This window comes from Bacillus rossius, chromosome 10 (genome assembly GCF_032445375.1).
Source record: "Bacillus rossius redtenbacheri isolate Brsri chromosome 10, Brsri_v3, whole genome shotgun sequence".
Lineage (NCBI taxonomy): Eukaryota > Metazoa > Arthropoda > Insecta > Phasmatodea > Bacillidae > Bacillus > Bacillus rossius.
In genome coordinates this window covers 52,984,691-53,004,626 of record NC_086337.1, presented here as the reverse complement: position 1 = coordinate 53,004,626, position 19,936 = coordinate 52,984,691, and the positions used below count along the sequence as shown (strand labels likewise).

The 19,936-nt window shown below is 41.2% G+C and overlaps 1 protein-coding gene across 2 annotated transcripts in view; it reads right to left on the bottom strand.

Moving 5' to 3' along the window:
• The window catches only part of LOC134536139 (endoplasmic reticulum aminopeptidase 1-like), an 85,415-nt gene that overhangs the window by 9,694 nt on the left and 55,785 nt on the right, over nucleotides 1-19,936 (bottom strand). For both annotated transcript variants that reach the window (XM_063375733.1, XM_063375734.1), the window contains exons 4-14: nucleotides 19,784-19,866; nucleotides 18,959-19,161; nucleotides 17,204-17,384; nucleotides 15,030-15,255; nucleotides 12,465-12,619; nucleotides 11,146-11,394; nucleotides 9,465-9,623; nucleotides 7,234-7,477; nucleotides 5,879-6,062; nucleotides 4,036-4,257; nucleotides 1,831-1,973 (exon numbers count right to left, since the gene is read on the bottom strand). In XM_063375733.1, coding sequence (XP_063231803.1) covers nucleotides 1,831-1,973; nucleotides 4,036-4,257; nucleotides 5,879-6,062; nucleotides 7,234-7,477; nucleotides 9,465-9,623; nucleotides 11,146-11,394; nucleotides 12,465-12,619; nucleotides 15,030-15,255; nucleotides 17,204-17,384; nucleotides 18,959-19,161; nucleotides 19,784-19,866 — 2,049 coding nt within the window. The remainder of the gene's footprint in view (nucleotides 1-1,830; nucleotides 1,974-4,035; nucleotides 4,258-5,878; nucleotides 6,063-7,233; nucleotides 7,478-9,464; nucleotides 9,624-11,145; nucleotides 11,395-12,464; nucleotides 12,620-15,029; nucleotides 15,256-17,203; nucleotides 17,385-18,958; nucleotides 19,162-19,783; nucleotides 19,867-19,936) is intronic.

Here is a 19,936-nt window from a genome sequence, read left to right as displayed (position 1 = left end):
TAGATATTTTAGCCCCCATCCCAATCTAAACTCCTGCATACGCCCCTGACCTCAAACACTGCCTTGATAAGCGAAATTCAAAAATTAATACGTTCCTCTTTCCAAGGTTTATCTTGGGCCTGGCCCCACCTGCAGGCGTGAAATTATCCCGTCACATGTTCGTTTCACATTTTTTGTGAGTTGCCGACGACGCAACTTTACGCGGCGACAATCGAGCGACAACTGGTTGGACAAAGCAGCTGCCTTCTTCTACAAAAGTGAAATAGACAGAGGCAGTACCGTGGGCCGATCAACCAATCACAACGAACATGACCTTATATGGCAAGAGACCATACACTCTAAGGGACTATTGAACCAAAGTCAGCTTCCTCAGGTTAACAAATGCAGTAGATGTTTCATGATGTTTGTTTGTGAAATTTTAAACAAAATGTGTGGTTCAACCTGATTGGTTACAGAGATAGTTTACTGCAAAAGATATTTCACACTGCTGCGCAGTCACGAACAAATGTACTGGGTTTTCCTGATGCAAACTCTCTAAAATGTGTGCCACTTACAATTACAACCTTGGCAGAACATACAATGTCTCAACTGCACCACTGCCTGTGTACCTTTGGGATTACCTAATGGTATTCGGGCACCTGAGAAATATTCTCAGTTACCAAACAAATTTAGAGGTTCAATGCTCATATTGATAATTAGTGAAATAGTGTAAACTAAAATATATAAAAAAATAGCTTACCCTAACCAACAAATTTGAAATATTAATTAAGAATTTTATTTCAATTAAACAAAATAACTCTAATTACTAATGTCTTACACTATCTAAAACACAATTTTTATCAAATAAAACACCACCTTATGGCCTAATATACTATTTCAGTTACAGTAAGGTTAATATTTTTAACAGGCCATGTTTTCCAGTGTTTACTTAATACTCTGTGAATAAAAATGTGTTTCTAACCAAGTTTATACAATGTTGAACTCTGAATGAAATTTTTATTTTTTTTTAATGTTTCTAATAAATGAAATAAATTAAAAAATAAAAAATAAATTTAGTTAAATGTAACGGACTGAAATACTTAGTTAAGATATTCAGAGGATGAGTTTTCATTGTTTTCAATGGCATCATGAATAAAAGTCAGGTTTGTCTGCAAATTTGTGGGCCCTTCCAATGTAATTGATAACAGTGATATCTAATTTGAGTGAAAATCAAGCAAGCTAAAAAATATTTCTTCCCGAGCCATGACGGATGTGTGAGAGATCAAAACTGTAGTCTAGGTCCTGATAGTCAGGGCCACAGAGAGAAACCAAGAACCCGGGGGGGAAAATAATTTGGTTGGACACCCCCCCCCCCCCCTTTCTCACGTATTTTTTAATGCACAACTTTTTTGAAACTCCAAAATTTTAAAAAAAAATCTAAAGTTTGGAAAACATTACTTTGGGCAAAACAAATATGTCCACAGCAAACAATTACAGTTAACAGTTACTGTAATTATAATCTGTGTGTATTGCATTACTCATAGAGTTTCCTATGAATTCTGTTAATAATAGATTTGTAATTTTCATCCTATCAGGGTAAACCCAAACATTAAAAAATATTCTCGAAACTCAACCGGGGCACCTCTGATGCCTGGAAACCCATCCGCCACTCCCACCCTCCTCTCTTCCTTTTCGAAGGCCCTGCAGTGATGGCGGCCTGTAACTCTAGCATACCCTCTGGAGCAGAAAAAAAAACTAAACTTGAACACACTGAAAGAGGGACAATAAGCTAGTGTTTCGTGTCGAACAAGAGTTTGCGCACAACTGCAATGCGCAAGCCGACATACGCACCTGCAATGTAGATCACTTCCCTAAGATTTGGAGGTATCCTTTCACCATTTTCCATCCACCTCTGGAACCTGCCTTTGGCTTCTTTCACAGTCTCGTTGATGTTGCACAGCACTGCGGACGTCAGGATTTCCGATCTGAGCAGCCTGTGGGACACAAGAAACCATCATGAAATTCGATGTTTACAAAGACATTAAAACAAAACGAACAAGGCTTTGCTGAATGACATTCGTCTTCCTCCTAGAATTATTGATCATAAAAACAATTTCTTGCAAAATGAAGAGAAGTGTTTTTTGCACCGTATTATTTTTACCAGCCTAGCATTAAACATTTAGAGTGAGAAGTTCTTATTTTTTTTCCATACTGCTAAAATGCCCAGGTGATTAAATTCACGAGTTAGCAATATGGTTGTAAAAATTGTATTTATTGATAGCAATTAAAATATCGCCTCATCTTTACATCATAGTTCATAAGGGATCCCAGTAAGTTCTAAATATCATTGAAGTAATAGGAATTAAACTTATTTTATGAAACCATATTGTATTAATACATATTATGTCATGATAACAATGAGTAAAATTATAAAAAAATCGATTTGGGTTTTAAACCTCTCATATTTTGGCAGACTATGTTCCACTCTCATGACCCTAGCTCTCACAGAGATGGGAGTTAACAGACTTACTTGTTTATTCATGATAGGACTAAATACGTAGTTATTTGATATTCCCATATGTTTGAAATAGATAAATTCTTTAGAATAGTAAAAAAAAAAAAGTACAAAAAATTACCAATACATTTGTTAACCAAGATAATGTAACTAAAGATATTTTTTTTTTTAATTGGACATACACAAATTGCTGTTTACGCTGTATATCATAAAACAACCTCAATAATGGACCCAAAAAAACAATAATGCAAACACACAAAAAATAAGGCACATTCAGCCAATGTTAAAAGTTAAGTACACGAGCCAGCACAGAAAATTTTGAGGAAGAAATTAGACATAAAATCATAACTGCAGAAGTATGGTTGCAGGGGAAATGTGTGAGCAGTGTCGTTGCAGAGGAAATGTGTGAGCGGTGTGGTTGCAGGGGAAATGTGTGAGCGGTGTGGTTGCAGGGGAAATGTGTGAGTGGTGTGGTTGCAGGGGAAATGTGTGAGCGGTGTGGTTGCAGGGGAAATGTGTGAGTGGTGTGGTTGCAGGGGAAATGTGTGAGTAGTGTGTGTGCAGGGGAAATGTGTGAGCAGTGTGGTTGCAGGGGAAATGTGTGAGCAGTGTGGTTGCAGGAGAAATGTGTTAGAGGTGTGGTTGCAGGGGAAATGTGTGAGTGGTGTGGTTGCAGGGGAAATGTGTGAGCAGTGTGGTAGCAGGGGAAATGTGTGAGCAGTGTGGTAGCAGGGGAAATGTGTGAGCGGTGTGGTTGCAGGGGAAATGTGTGAGCGGTGTGGTTGCAGGGGAAATGTGTGAGCGGTGTGTGTGCAGGGGAAATGTGAGTGGTGTGGTTGCAAGGGAAATGTGTGAGCGGTGTGGTTGCAAGGGAAATGTGCGAGCGGTGTGGTTGCAGGGGAAATGTGTGAGCAGTGTGGTTCCAGGGTAAATGTGTGAGTGGTGTGGTTGCAGGGGAAATGTAAGAGCAGTGTGGTTGCAGGGGAAATGTGTGAGTGGTGTGGTTGCAGGGGAAATGTGTGAGGGGTGTGTGTGCAGGGGAAATGTGTGAGTGGTGTGTGTGTGCAGGGGAAATGCGTGAGCGGTGTGGTTGCAGTGGAATGTGTGAGCGGTGTGGTTGCAGGGGAAATGTGTGAGCGGTGTGGTTGCAGTGGAAATGTGTGAGAGGTGTGGTTGCAGTGGAAATGTGTGAGAGGTGTGGTTGCAGGGGAAATGTGTGAGAGGTGTGGTTGCAGGGGAAATGTGTGAGCGGTGTGGTTGCAAGGGAAATGTGTGAGCGGTGTGGTTGCAAGGGAAATGTGTGAGCGGTGTGGTTGCAGGGGGAATGTGTGAGTGGTGTGGTTGCAGGGGAAATGTGTGAGCGGTGTGGTTGCAAGGGAAATGTGTGAGCGGTGTGGTTGCAGGGGGAATGTGTGAGCGGTTAGGTTGCAGGGAAACGTGCGAGTAGTGTGGTAGCAGGGGAAATGTGGGGGCGGTGTGGTTGCAGGGGTAACGTGCGAGCGGTTTGGACGACACCACACGACGACGGACACGGCACTAACTTCCGGAGGTGGGGGCCGGCGTCGGCCCAGCCCACGTCGCGAGCCACCGCCCGCAGCAGGAAGCGCAGGTGGTCCTGGAACAGCTTGTAGGGGGGCGACTCGGCCAGCAGCCGGCTCCAGGACTGGAGGTGCTCCAGGGCCGTGGCCCAGGGAACGTAGTCCCGCTCCCGCGCCAGGTACAGAGACAGCTCCAGCGGGATGGTGACGTTCAGGAGCCCGGCCCTGCGGATCACCGTCCCTCCCTCCCTTCATGTCGCGACTTGACTCTGGACGAGGCAGGGCTACCCACGGGCCAGCCTGTGCCCATCTTTCACTACGGCCTGCTCAAACAATCTCACAATCAAGAGACTGTGTGTTCAGGGGCGTAGCCAGGGGGGGGGTTTAGGGGTTCAAACACCCCCTCCCCCCTTAGCACCAAATCTTTAATTAATTTCTTATTCATCACTCAAACAAATTTCATATTAAAATCAATAAAAATGTTTACCATTACAATATTTAAAATTAAGAACTATTTACACCTTAAAATCTAAATTTTCCCGGGGGAGGACCCCCGGACACCCCGCTTTAATATGGGGGGGCCATGCTTCCTAACACCCCCCAAACACAAATCCTGTATACGCCACTTGTGTGTTAGCAGTCTTTTGTCACATACACGTAGAATAAGCTGTCAGCATACACTGTTATCAAGCCACAATGTTCTCATCACAGAAACATCAATAAAAAAAAAATACCAAACAACACAAAAGACCAATACAGCAAGTTGTCGGCAGGCTGTAGACATGTGACAAATACAGACAATTAACATCAAATACAGCTTAAGATACTGTTGTTGTTATTGCTTTCTTGTCCTTCAGGGTGTGTCGAAACTATCCAGGAATCAATCATAATGCAGTTGAAATATACAATGGTATTTATTCTAGCCTCTGTCCAAATAATACCGCGAATTTTGCAGGTCCCTACTTAGGCGTGATTCATCGCACCACCCATCACTCTCCCAGGGGTGTTTCTACCAGGACATATTAACAAACCCTCACTCTCTTGCTCTCTCTCTCTCTCTTACACTCACACACACTCACAGCACTCAGTTGCTGGTTTTGATGTTTATGTTGTTATTCATCTAGCTGTCATCCCATTGACTATTTATTTGTATTTCTGTCATTCATGTGTAACCATGTGATTGTATATATTTGTCTATTTGTATATACAGGTATGTCATGCAAAGATTTCTTTTTCAAACTGTTAGTGGGTACGTCACAAATCAATAAATAAATTTTTAAAAAATATTTTGAACAGTAGAGTCTCAATTAACAGAGCTTTGATCAACCAAGGTTTTGTATTATGTGAGCTGACCTGAAGCACCAATTCCGGCAAAGACTGTCGAAACATTTGCTTGAGGACCTATAAATGATCTAACTGTTGGAAAAACTCTTCAGAAACTTAACCTCAAAGATGCCATTCATCTGAGATTATGTTTATCAAAGGTTGCAGCGGTCCACATTAAACTTGGTTAACCGAGACACACAATGAAGTGTTGGTTTTAAAAATGAGATTTAATCTAAAAAGGGGCCATGATGGTGGATGAGTGGTCAGATCACTGGCCGGTAACCGATGCGATCAATTCCTGGCTGGGTCGAAGCTGGATTTTTAGCGCTTGGAGGTATTATTCTCAGGGCACTCTCGTTTCCCCTACCCGTGCATTCTGTCAGCTCTTTATCCTCACATCATCACTTCTCCCTGTCTCTGATGACTTCGACGTCGAGTCGTTAAGCCCAGACCCATCCGTTCGCGCCAACAAACAAACACCCACAGCAGCTGCGAGAAAGTCACTCGACTCTCCCCCCACCTGGACAGCGTGAAGGCGTCGTCGATCAGGCTCGCTCTGTCGGCCGCGCTGAATATCAAGTGGTTCTGCCTCATGGCGAGGATGATGGCCGTCCACATCTCCTCGTCGTACATGACGCGGTAGAACCCGGACTGGTTCACGTTCACCTTGATCCACTCCACCGTCTCGTTCACTTCGAACCTCACTGAACATGGAAAAAGACATCAGGGTGATCTAGACCAGCAATACAGTTCAGCGGGTCTAAAAATGTGCGCCAGGCAACACTGGTGCACTCTAGAAGATTTTCAGGGGCACCCTGTGATATTCCAGAGAAAAATGTGTTGATATAATATAAAAATTAATATATGTAGTTACTATATTAAACAATTTCATTGTGGGTATACCATTATTTGTATTATTTAACAATTCTACAGGTTTTGCTCGAACAGTGATTAAGTTCAGTACAGAGTGAAACAACAAGCCTGAATAAACTTAAGGTATGTTTCATTTGATTTTTTTCTCGAATAATTTTTGATGTGTAAACATCTAAACTCTCGGTATACAGCATTTGGTAGGTGTAATTTAGTGAATGGGACGGAATTCACATGGAACAGAAACGTGTAGCCACAGTGCTACCATCTGTAGCAGATGATGCAAACCAAAATTCACAAAGCTAAAGGGAAACTCTATAGTGTTAATGGTTAAATCAATTTTAACAATATGGCCAGTATTTTGATAAAATTACTATTCGAAAATCAAGTCGGAAGCTGGGGTTTAGTATCTTTTTAAGTCTTTTTTCCGTTTAGCATTATATTATTTAACCTTTCACTCTACGAATAGAATGATTCATTAGTCCATGTATCTGCTCCGGCACGGAATTCTAGCAGCAAGAAGGAAACTATTTACGTATGATTCAAGTGAAGAAATGTAGTTGAAAATACAATTTTCGTATATTTATCATGCTCTGCATTATTTTAAGGAATTCAACGTTAAATTTTTTGTCCGAGTTTCATGTTATGTATAAGTTTATTTGCAACAAAAGAACACATTAAATTGCTTATTACCCAGTAGTACTGAAGACTCACACACATATTTCCCAGAATTTTGAATATGGTGCACCTAGAATCATTTGTAGGATTTTCAATGTGCCTCAACTTTAAAAAATTTGAGAACCACTGGTATAGTCGATCTAGTAAAACTAGTTCTTTTCTTTCCTTCATACCTACTGAATTACCATTCCCCAAGATATTGAACATTTCATATGTAATGATACAGCAACAGTTCAACACAAAGTGCTTTCATTGCTTAGGGTTTCTCAGGTATATTTTGGGATGTGATTCCGCAGTAAGAGCGTAACGCTGCGATTCGCCACCTACCGTCGCTCATGTTCATCCAGACGTGGTGGACCTCGTCGGGGCACTCGCTGGTGTAGTAGCTGAGCGGCACGTACCACTTGTAGCCGTAGGGGGACTCGGCGGAGGGGTCCGCGTCGTCGTCGGAGGCGTCGCTCACGTCGCCCGTCAGCAGGAACCTGCGCTGGGTGGCGTTCACGGAGCCGCCCGCCCGGTTCACCGTGACCAGCGGGAAGCCCATCTGCCGCGTCCACGTGTCCATCACCGCCTGCGGGGGCGGGGGGACTCTCGTGAGCTGCGCGTGTGCCATTCTCGATACTCGACTCGACTTTGCCAGGAAATCTGCTATTCGTTCAATTCGAAGCTTCACGTAGCAGGGGTGCCCACTAGGGGGGGGGGGGGGGGGGTAACGACGCAGACTGCATCATTAAAATTTCAGGGCGGGGGGGGTGGTTAAAAGACGAGAAAAATGTGTATATTATTTACATAATTATAGCTTCTAATGTGAAAATACGTTTCTGGTGCTTTGATGATCGAAAGGGATCTTGTAAATCAAATTGGCAACCCCGCACTTTCCTCAACAAAAGCAGTTTGGCATCTGTCGGTTCAGGATGGAAATATTACCTGTTATGACCAAAATTATTATTAGAAAATCAGTTTTAATTAATGCAAAATGTGATAAAATATAATACTAAAAAAGTATAATATTATAAAAAAATTGAGTAAATCATTGAGAAAATGGCATAAAAAATTTTGTGGGGAGGGGGGCATCATTAGGTTAGGGGGGGGGGTGAGTTATAGTGTTTGGGGGGGGGGGGGGTGCACCTCTGTCAGGCAGTGAAACAAAACTTTGTATCTGATGTAAAGCTTCACATTTGTTGCAAAACTTTTTAAACATTGTAAGCTTAAGTTGCATATTTTTTTCTTGAATAGTCGGTTACATAAAAAAATCAAAATAATAGCTTTGTTTGCTTTTACGGATGCTCAATATTAATATTAAACCCAGTTATTGTATAATTTTATTAAATGAATGGTATTAGTTAATCACTTAATCAGTTCGAACATTACAAACGTTTAACAATTATTTTTTACTTCAATCCTTTTTTTTTTTTTTGTAAAATAAGAATAATACAGTATTGCCAAGAACAATATTTGCAATTTTATTCTACTTCCCAAATATTTTAGACATCCTATTTGATATTTGCTTTGCATCAAAAAAAACTACTTTTCGTACAGGCCTACTTATGAGCACACATTTTCAAATACAAGATGTGTTAACATTTAATACAGGTTTTTGTGCACCCTATACATCATCCCTACACAGTAGTGTGCCTATGTTATCAGCCGCCAGGCATGGTAATGAATATGATACCCGTGAAGGACTCATGAATCGCTGGGCAGGATGTCACAGCAAGTGCATGCGGCACCAGCGAATTCCGAGCTTACCTTCTGGCTGTAACACATGGGACCCTTTCTGACCTGATGTTCACAAACCTGTCACGCCGTGAGACGTCCAGGTCACATCCAGAACACTGTCTTCGAATCTGGGACGCTTCATTGTGTTGTATAAAATACTTTCGTTACATTGACGTCGCCTCCCGTGCTCCCTCTGGTCGCTTAGGCCATTGTTGCCCATTGCCGTTTCTCCGGGGCTGTGCCCCCCTCCCCCTCTCTCACGGGTGCAGTGCTACGTACGTATGAAGTGCACCGGAGAGAACAGCCCCGTGGCCGATATATCGATAGCCGCCCACGCAGTTATCACGTGACGTTTTCAAGTACCTCCACGGGGACGCTGTGTATTAATCCATCAAACAGAAATTTAAGTAATTATTGAATGTAATTTTGAAGGATTTTGTAGTGTTATTATGTTTCATAAATCAAGCAACTTATTATCCACTGTGCGCTTCCGTCTATGGAAATGGCATGAAACGTCTTTTGTTTTCCGCACACTTTGTGCGCAAACAGCGACCCTGTGCCACGCGAGACCAACTCAGTCATCGATCTCTTAGCACAGAGGCCGGACACAAACGTGCACCGTGGTGCCTTCAGCATCCTGTCGTCTCCTTCCATCATGACTGCGATAGCCGTAAGTCATCTAGACCCGTTTCATTCGCTCCAAGGCCGGCCTCCACTCTGCCTGGCCCACCCGGTCAGCCGCTTAACGTAATCGTGTTTTATGCAATCCCCCCGCGCGCCCTTGCGCCGTAGTCAGAGACACAGTTCACCGTAGGCGTTCGAGAAGACGGGACGCGAACCTTGACTTCCACAGACTGGTTGGCGTGCTTGCTGAACGCGTTCCACAGGTCCTTGGTCTCCGCGTTGCCGTACTTGTGTGCGTTCAGGTAGTCCTTCAGGCCGTTCTTCAGGACGTCCAGCTGAAGGAACTTCTCCAGCATGTAGAGTATCGCTGCTCCCTGGAGCACAGAACAGGCCCGTATTTACAAGGTGCTCCAAACTTATTCTGAAAGAATATGTGAATGAATGAATTAACGCTTAAACTCTCGTCAATAATAAGGTAATAAACAAATGATTTAGGACTTAATGTATTGTCAACCAAAAGGTAATGAATGAATCATGGCTTAAAGTCTCGTCGATCAAAAGGTAATGAAATGGATTGATGAATGAATGAATGATTGAATGAGGGTTCGTCGACCAGGCATGGTGAGAGATGATGAGATGAGAACAGAGCATTGATTGAATGGAGGGGGGGGGGAGGCGATAGAATGCCAAGAAAACCCACCAGCTTACGGAAACATCTGCCACATTTCCCACTTTTGTAAATATTCTAGTTTGATCTCACACGGAATCGAACCCTTATCACCTTCATGGGACATGAGCGACCTGACCACTACACCATGGTGACCCTAAACTAACTCAATAGAGCTGGCCAGAATTCAAAGTAACAAACAAAAACTACTCCCAATTGCAATTAAGGTCTAAAGTTAGTCATGATCCAGAAAGGCTGTAGGGTTGATTAGCTCTGTCCCTTCCCTACCTTTTCCTTTGTAAATTACATTATTAATGTTTTAAGATTTTTTTTTTGTTTACAAACTGTTAAGCCAGGACAATATACACACACAAAAATATATACTTAATGACAGATATGTTTATACAAAGAAATTGGGACCTCCCCTTTTACACATCCCTGTCTATATAATACCTACATAGCAAGGATTTTCCATAGCACAGCTAAGATTAGAAATGTTAAGGTTTATATGATTTAAAATATTACAGTGGGCTCCTGAAAACTAGTTCAACGACTTAAAACACAGGAATCAGAAAAGAAACATCTCCGAGTGTTGCCAACTGTATGAGCCTAACACAGGGTATATCCTCCCACCTGGTCATAAATTCAGTGGAAGAAGTACTCTTTACTTTTTGTAATTGCACTTCAAATACTTCAATCTTGTAATTCATGGTTTTTGGATGTGATTAGAAACAGTGGCGGATCCAGGATTTTGGTTTGGGAGGGGCCTAACCCAGCTGAAGCTAGGCTTTGTCAAGGCAAACGCTAAAACAATAGTGGACCCAGATGCTTTTGAAGGGGGCTTGAGCCCCTTAGCACACACCCCCCCCTCCTCTGGATCCGCTACTGATTAGAAATAAAGTAGCAATATTTATGCTACCAAATTAAAAACAATTGGTCCAAGAATCATTAATAAGGACACCTGTATTTCGCGAATACATTTTGTGTCAAGGTATTTCACAAAATACTGTAGCTGTTCTCCTGTGGTTATTGGCTCAGGTCGGGGAGAGGTGTCGTCCCGCTCTTGAAGGGGCCAATGAGAATGTGGTCACCGTAATGCTGCGCCCTCGCAACTTGCCATGACTCTTAGAAAAAAGGCTACAGTGTTTTGTGAAATACCTTGACATGAAATTAAATCGCGAAATACAGGTGTCCCTGATCACTAAGGGCTATTGTGAGCTCCCACGGACCTTGTTGTAGGAGATGGTGTCGAAGATGGCCTCTATCTCCGCGGGGTCGTGGACCTCCACGGAGATGGGGTGGCTGTTGGCGAGCGCGTCCAGCCCCAGCGCCGGCTGCGTCTTGTCCAGGATGAACTGCTCCATCATCCGCCAGCTGCCCCTCACGTGGTCCACGCCCAGGTACTCCAGGAAGCTGGCGAAGCCCTCGTTCAGCCACAGGTCGTTCCACCACTTCATGGTCACCAGGTTGCCGAACCACTGCGGGCCACCCCAACCCCCGACACTCCGTCAGCACTCCCCGCTACGCCGGGATAGACCTCTGTCGCACTCCAGAGATACACGTGTCCAGATATACCTAGTTACTCTGTTGTACCATTTCACTACGGATATACCGCTCTTTTTATCACTAACACATCAGCATCATGTGTTATATTTGAACAAGTGAACACACTCATGTTTCTCTACAAACACAAGAATGAATAAACTTACAGTATGTTTCATTTAAGTTTTTTTGTTATATCATTATTATTAACTAGGAACAAGATTATATGGTGAATTGCGATCACGCCAATACAACCAGGGGCGCAACAACAGGGGGAGGGGGGGTCAAGTATATTTTGCCCCCCCCCCCCCCCCCCCCCCCTTCTAAAACCTTGAAGTGGGGGCAAACAGGGGCAAAGAAAGTGCTGTGTAATCAATTTTTTAAGATGATAAAACTGCTTAAATAGCACCATTTTCCAACCTTGAAATACAAATTTTTCCGGGGGAACACCCCCCGACCCCCCGCTTCAATAGGGGGGGATCGATGATTCTTTATAAAAAGGTATATTGCCCCCTCCCCCCCTTTGGAATTTTAGTTATTGTGCCCCTGATTTAGTACTGAAATGTAACTAAAAATATGTATCAATCAGCAATTTGACAAATCTTTACTACAATTACAAAAAAAAAAATCTTTTATCCATGGTTAATTCAATGAATTTAATTTATGTAACATGAATTTTGTACAATAATGTATGACCTAAATGGACTGGAAATAAAATATATAATATATTATATTGCTTGATCTTTTTTTTTTTTTTTTTTTTTTTAAATTAGTAACACATATTTATAGACAAACGACAGCACACATTATTTCAAAAACACAACCCTGGCGGAAGGTTACTGTTTTGCTATCAATAAAAGCCGACAATTCTCCACATACATTTATTGTACCACGTGTTTCAACCATCCTCTCATTTTACAACACGTCCCCCATTCTCCGATCTTCCACCGTCTGCCTTCCGCAACTACCAACTTCACCTCCCCACTCCCTCGTGCAACGCAGTCACCTGGTGGGCCAGCTCGTGGGCGACGACGATGGCGACCCACTGGTGGCCCGCGGCCGACGTCTCGTTCCTGTCGTACATGATGGACGTCTCCCGGTACGTGATCAGCCCCCAGTTCTCCATGGCGCCGGCCGCGAAGTCCGGGATGGCGATCAGGTCTGCGGCAAGCGGCAACCACGCTCTCGCGATGATCTCCCTTTTTAACATTGGCGTAGCTGTGTTCATAAAGTTGGGGGGGACAAATAATGATTTTGATGTCATGTAAACCCATTCCCCTCTTACTAGGACGGGGGGTCCGGGGGTCATTCACCGGAAAATTTTGATTTTAAAAGTGCCAAATAGCGCTTTTTAAGCAGTTTTTGTATCTAAGTATTGGATACATCGATGTTATGTTTCCTTAAGATAAAATTTGATGAGTGAAGAAATTACAAATAAAGTTGGGCAGAATAATATTATAAAATAAAAATATCACAGTCTAGAAAGTTGGGGGGGACAGACCCCTCCACCCAAAAAGTTCAGGGGGACACCTCCCCCCTGTCCCCCCCGGTTCCTACACCCCTGCTTTTTAATAACGTTCTCCTTCTCTTACATTTATTTTCAAATACCACCAGTTTTTAGTACCGTGCGATTATTTGGATTTTAAAAAATATCAAAACAAATAGTTCATTATTCTTATTATACAGAACACTCCCGATTATCGGCGAAATTAAGTGGCAGGGCCACCGCAGATATCGAAAATCGCGGATAATCCGCAAAAGATCCCGAAAATGGGAAACAAAAATGGAAACATTAATTTCAACTTAAAAATCTTAACATTTATGTACAGTAAAAGTTACAATTAAAGTACAAATTTTTTAATGATGCTTAAATTTTAGTATTTTACTGAGTAATTAACATACAATACACTTCAGTAATGTAAATATAAAAGTGCTTAACCATACGACTGGAAACAAAGCGCGACAGAGACAAAAATAGCAATGCATGCCAGCTGACTGAGTGAGTTCCGAGAAGGCCTGTGGCGTTTTACTGTATACTTCACACAATACAATCATCAGTAGAGTGCAAATTTGCTCACTTGTAATAAAATACAGATTTACATATATGCTGTATTTTTTTCGTAGCATGCGCGGATAATAGGGAGTTTACTTTATTCAGTTTCAAGAACTCACACTTTGAAATCACCAAATAAATTATAAATAAGGATGTAACTAATTACAAGATATTAACAGGTCTCATATGAATAGCTTTTTTTTTTTCTTTTTTTTTTTCCCATCATTTACAAAGTTAAAAGCACAATGCCTTAGGTTCAGACGGCACAACCTGCAATCTGGAATTTTTTTTTGTTCAGTTTTAGTTGAAAATATGACAATTAGCAATTTTCAACCTCTACAAAAAAAAATCTTTTAAAAATATGAACGAATACTTTGTTTATAGTTGTATTTATAACCATATGTGTTGTTATAGCATTACACCATAAAAAAATTTCACTTTCTCTATTACTATTAAAATCTGATATTCATGTTCAAGGATATTTATATTTTAATCCATTTTAACAAAAAATAATAATTAAAACCTACCAATTTTCCATAGGAAAAATACTTAAAATTCCTGTGTTACAATTTTTCCATCAAAATATTTGTTGCTGATAAAATAATTTTATTTTAAATATATGAAAACATAAAAATTTTATCAGTACTAAAAAATTTTAGGATTAAATTTTCTTGACTTTACCAGGTTTCTCTGACAAACAATTCCAGCCCTTTTCAATTTAAAAATGTAGTTGGTTTTAAGCCAAAATTGTTGTACCTATATTTTATTTTATTGAATATCAATGCCTCTCAAAATTCAGATTATTTCATTGACAGCCAGGGGTCTTGTTTTTGCAGTTACAGAATTGTGTGATTCTAAAACAAACTATTTAGCTGAAACTGTACTTCCTATTTCAAATGAAAATTAAAATTAATTATATTACTAGCTGCAAGTCTGAAACAATATAGCAAAATTAAACGAACAGCAACATTCAAAACATAATTGTAAAGCTTGTTTTTTCCTTTGTATATTTTTTTTCCTTAGCCATAAATTTGGAACTCTACCCAAACTGACAGTAAGACCCAAATTAGAAACGTTTTGACTATAAACTCCATTGGAAACCTTATAATTTATTCAATTTTTTTTTTTTTTCAGATCACGTAGGCATACAATTATGGTCTTGGTAATGTTTAGTCTTCAGATTTCCTTTTTTTTAATCGTAGGGTTTGAAAAATTGTACGTTAAATAATGGGCAGGGCGCCCGACAAAAAGATCTGCCCCCCGCCCGGGCCGCTGGTTTCTCTCGACGGCCCTGGGACACCAACGGTCCTTCGAGGCCCTGGCTCGGGCGTGGGTACTGTATTTCTAATAGTCTAATGGATCGCCAGGAGGAAGTTGTGTAGCTAAGGTTGGCAAGAAAGGACAGTGAAAAAGATGGAAGCCAACAAGGAAGTGTGTTTTACATCATTGCATCTAATATCCAGTGTAATCGAAATAAATAAGTAGAAGTACAATTGTAAATACAACAGGTAGGTGTACCTTGCTTGGGCAGCGGGTAGGGGATGCCGAAGAAGTCCTCGTAGTAGTCCATGACGCTGACGGCGGTGGCCAGCGCGAACTCCGCCTGCGAGATCATGACCCGCGGGGCGTACACGGACACCGACACCTTGCTCTCCGTCAGGTCGCTGATGCGCTTGTAGTCGCACACCACGAAGGCCACCAGGTAGGTGCTCATCTCCAGGGACTCCTCGAAGTCGTCCCTCAGCTGGAACGCAGGGGCCCGAGCGACTCGCTGTCACGTTTCCTCCGGCCTTCATCGCACAACGAGCCAGGGCCGGATTAAGGGGAGGACAACCGGGGCAAAAGCCCCAGGGCCTCCAAAAACGGGCCCCCACAAACGGAGGGCCCCCACAATAATTTCATATAATTCTTGTCTCCGATTATATTTATGTATGTTTTTCAAATACATACTAAGAGAATCTGCTTGATTTCACAATAAATCATTTATTGGGAAACTCGACTGAAAAAAAATTGTTAATTTTTTATTTGGAAAAAAAAATTGGGGCCAGGGGGGCCTCCGCTCCTCTGTTGCCCCCGAGGCCTCCGGACCTCTAAAACCGGCCCTGCAACGAGCATCTGGCTCTGTGTTGAAACTTCAAGTGAAACAAAAAAAAAAACTGCAAATGTTCCCATTGACCTTGCAGTCACCATCATCAGGACAGCATTTACCTACAGCAGGTAACTGATACCCTGATGCTGGGGCATAACTGTTGAAAACAACACAATTTATTATATATGGCTTATTTTACATGATTATTTTTATTATGAATGGTTCTAACACTTATATTAGTTTGAGTTAATGTTTGTCATGTTGGTACAGGAAGTGTTTTTTTTTATTATTATGGTGAAGTCGATTGTATCCTTACAAAACCATGTTTTGTGTTGTCTTTCTCGGCTATTAAAAGTTGGTAATAAAAGTTATGTGTGCTCTAAAAAAAATAGTTTTACATTTATTTACATGTATATCATGCAACAAAATTTTCAACGGGATGAAAAAAAACCTACATACATATAACAATTATACACGTGCTTTTAAAACATATACTTTATTGAATACTGAATTGGATTTATACTTTACCAACTGTATTTAAAATATCACTCCAGTCCTTTTATTACTTTATTTCTATTAATTATTTGAATGCAAAAATAAAGAGTTAGTTTTTTTTATTACGCCAAGTAATTACAGTTTCTAATGCGCATAACTTCTAAAGTACACGCACCCATTTTTGACATGATAGCGTCTTATAAATCGATGAACGCCGACTGCATGCACAAAAAATTGTCACATTCTGCCTGAGCCGGCCAACCACCGTGCGAGAAAATCTTCTATAATATCAAACATGTTAAGGCGGGCTTTTTAACTAATTGTTTGTGATTATATTTAAACAAATTATTTAAATTATATTTGCAAAAAACTGTAAATAATATTTGAAAATTAAAAAGTGTGCAATTTTTCATCAATGTTTTCTTATGACGTTATCACGTAAAATTATCGTCCGTGAACCGACTTTACAGACAACCCCCTTTTGACGTGACGTCTAATAAATCGACGAACGCTGGCTGCACGCACGAAAATGTCCCGTAACACACATTGTTCCATTACGCTGTGTCCCGTTACGCTCATTGTACGCTTGCGCCGCATCTATCTCTCTTCCACTCGATTGGAACCACTATCGATTTGACTTTTTCAAGGCACATTAAACTTGAAACACTCCCTTTCGTTTCCTACTTTTCCTATCATCGTCCTATCCCTAACAGAATAAACACAGATTGGAAGAAGTTAAATAGCAAACATGTATAAAAGTTATAGTTAAAATAATCTCTTCGTTAAAGTAATAAACATATTTGAATTAATGAGTGCAAATAAAAGTAAATTTATCAATTAAATTGTAGATTTCATTTCACTCCTTCTTTGTATCCATACAAAATAGTGATAATTCAATAAAAATGATGTAATTTTATTCATAAAAGTATGCAATCATTTCATCAATGTTTTGTTATGACGTTGTCACGTTAAACTATCGTCCGTAAACCGACTTTACAGACAACCAATTTTTTTTGTATGCACTTGATGCTGGTATGTATCCTAGATGCTACTGTTAGCAGGCGCTTTACACTTGGAAGCGACGGACTGCGTGCGCTGGGCTACTGACCAGCCCCGTGCCCATGTAGAAGCCGGCGTCCTCTGTGCTCATGATGGGCATGTTGAAGAGGGCGATGTGGAAGCGGTCCCGGAATATGGACATCTTGAAGCGCGCCTTGAACTGCGGCTCGTCGAAGCAGGGGAACGCAGACCGGGCGTAGGTCGGCTCGAAGTGCGTCGTGGCCAGGTACCTGAGTGGACACGCGTCGGCACTCGTCACCACGCAGTCCTCATTCCACTGGGGCCTCGGGTTTCGTCGACGGCAACGCCATCATTGTGCGAGGACTCTACGATTTTAAAACTTATTTATCATATTCAACCTGAAAATAATGTGACTCTGAATGTAATGTGACCCCCAAACGTTTTGATCATGAGTTCATGAAAAAAGGTTTTATGGATTGGAAATCGCTTTCGAATATATAGCACTTGAAAATGAGTTAAAATTATTATATATTCTCCATATTTACGAGTACCTTTCGAATGAAATTTTTGTTGCAGTTAGAAAAGAAATTGTGTTTCATGACTGTAGTTCAAAAGCAGCGGCTGTTCAGAAGGCAAAGAATGTGGTTTGATGTATGGAGTTCTAGGTGGTCGTCTGGGAGGATGAAAGATAAGGGGAGGGGGTGCCTTCCCGGCAGTCAGTGAACAGAAGCTGAGAGAACCCAGTGAAAAACTCCGTTGCACCCTCTCCTTCCATCCAGCATCTCTCATCTGTCATGCCTGAGCAGAGGTTCAGGAAGCACCGGTCTAAAGTGGCATAAGTGACACATTTAAGAGGCAGAACCTGTAATTTTCCCACTAAGCTGTTCCCAATGGCAAGATACAAGTTTGCGATTATATTGCGACCCCACCTTTTTAATTTCCACAGTTTTGATAAAAATCATAGCATTATATTCAAGTACATATGGTTTGTGTGCATCATATTTATGCCTTGATTTTTAAGTTCATTAACGGTTCAACGAGCAGTTTTAAATGAATCTTTAATATTGACTTTCAGTCAAAAAGAAACTTTTTTTTAAAAAAAAAAAAAGACCTTTGTCTGAACAGCGAGGTTGATGAGACAGTAACACACAAATATAGACCAAGGATGTTGAAAAAGATTTTGCAAATGCCCTATAGTAGAGAATCATCCCAGCATTTTTCTGGAGTGATTCCATTCAAGATACTACGGAAAACAAAAATCAGGATAGCCAGGCTGAAATTCAAAATGCGTCTTGCTCCTTGCCACCTCACGCCGTGCAAAATGACTTGTTCTAATGTACACTGAAATGTACGTATTGGTTTTTTCAAAGTTAAAATTTATGTATCTGAGGGCTGGGATGGTTTTCGAAAGTTTATTTCTAGTGGTAATATTAGTGAAAATGGACTATAATAGACTTTATCTATCGTGGCAGTCTGTAAAGTACAATTTAGTGATGGAATGCAAAAATAATTATTATTACTTAACATTTAGAAATCAGGATATTTTGAAAATACTCGTGATAACCATACACTTATCAAAAAATATACATACATGGCATCAGATGCAAAACCTCGTATGTACATTTTTTCTGATTTTACGGTTTAAATATCCAAAAATCAGCTAAAACTTCCAGCATCAGAGACAATAAACATGTCCATAGTAGCTATTAGTTGTAAGACAACTATCTAGAGCAAAATAACAGTTTTTTGGATAATGAGTTTGGTTACTGTTCGTGCGAGGTAAAAGCTCACACGTTGTCAGACAGTACATGTACAGGCGCCCGGAGAGAGACCAGCGCGTCACCTCGTCTCGCCGTCCTCGTTGACGTAGCTGCTGAGGTAGAAGCCCTCCAGCTCCCGGGACAGGCGGCTGTTGAAGCGTATGTAGAGGGTGTAGTTCCCCCGCCGGCGGAACTTGTCCTTCACCTCCAGGTACACCTGCTGGGCCCCGGTGTACTCCAGGAACCTGGTGACGGGGAGGGCGTGCCCCTTCCCGTTGTGCACGGCCTGGCACGCACACGCACACACACACACGTCAGCACTGCTACGCCACGGTCACAGTCGTGCGCTGACAGACGGAAGATGAGGAGCATTCCAGACTGCCCCGGACTCCGTACCAATTGCACAGGGGCGTAGCCAGGGGGAGGTTTTAGAGGTTCAAACCTCCCCCTCCCCCTTAGCACCAAATCTTTAATTAATTTCTTATTCATCACTCAAACAAATTTCATATTAAAATTAATAAAAAATTTTACCATTACAATATTTAAATTTAAGTACCGAAAACTGCTAAAATAGCACTATTTTACACCTTAGAATCCAAATAATTTCTGACCCACCCACTTTAATACGGGGGAGGGGGCATGCTTCTTAACACCCCGCACACACAAATATCCTGGCTACGCCACTGCAATTGCATGTCGTTTATTATGTATTACGTGATTTATGAGTCAAGAATACTGCACATAAAACACAAGTGAAGGTTGTGATTAATGTTTAAACCAATTTTGTATTTTATTTTGAGAAAGGAAAGAATTCTGTGTTTAGGTACTACTTTCAAGTTTTCAATAAAAAAAAAAAAAAAAACAAGGTAACCTTAAAATAAAACTGTACTAATTTCAGTTTCTCTTACCTTGTTCACTATTGTCAAGTTTTTGCTGTGGAAGACGATGAAGTTGGTTTCTTTGTCGACTTGAAACTCGATTGTGACTTGACCTGAACAGAAATGGTTTTTTTTTACTAGAAAATCACATTTTCCATATCAAATACATCAAAATGCTTTACA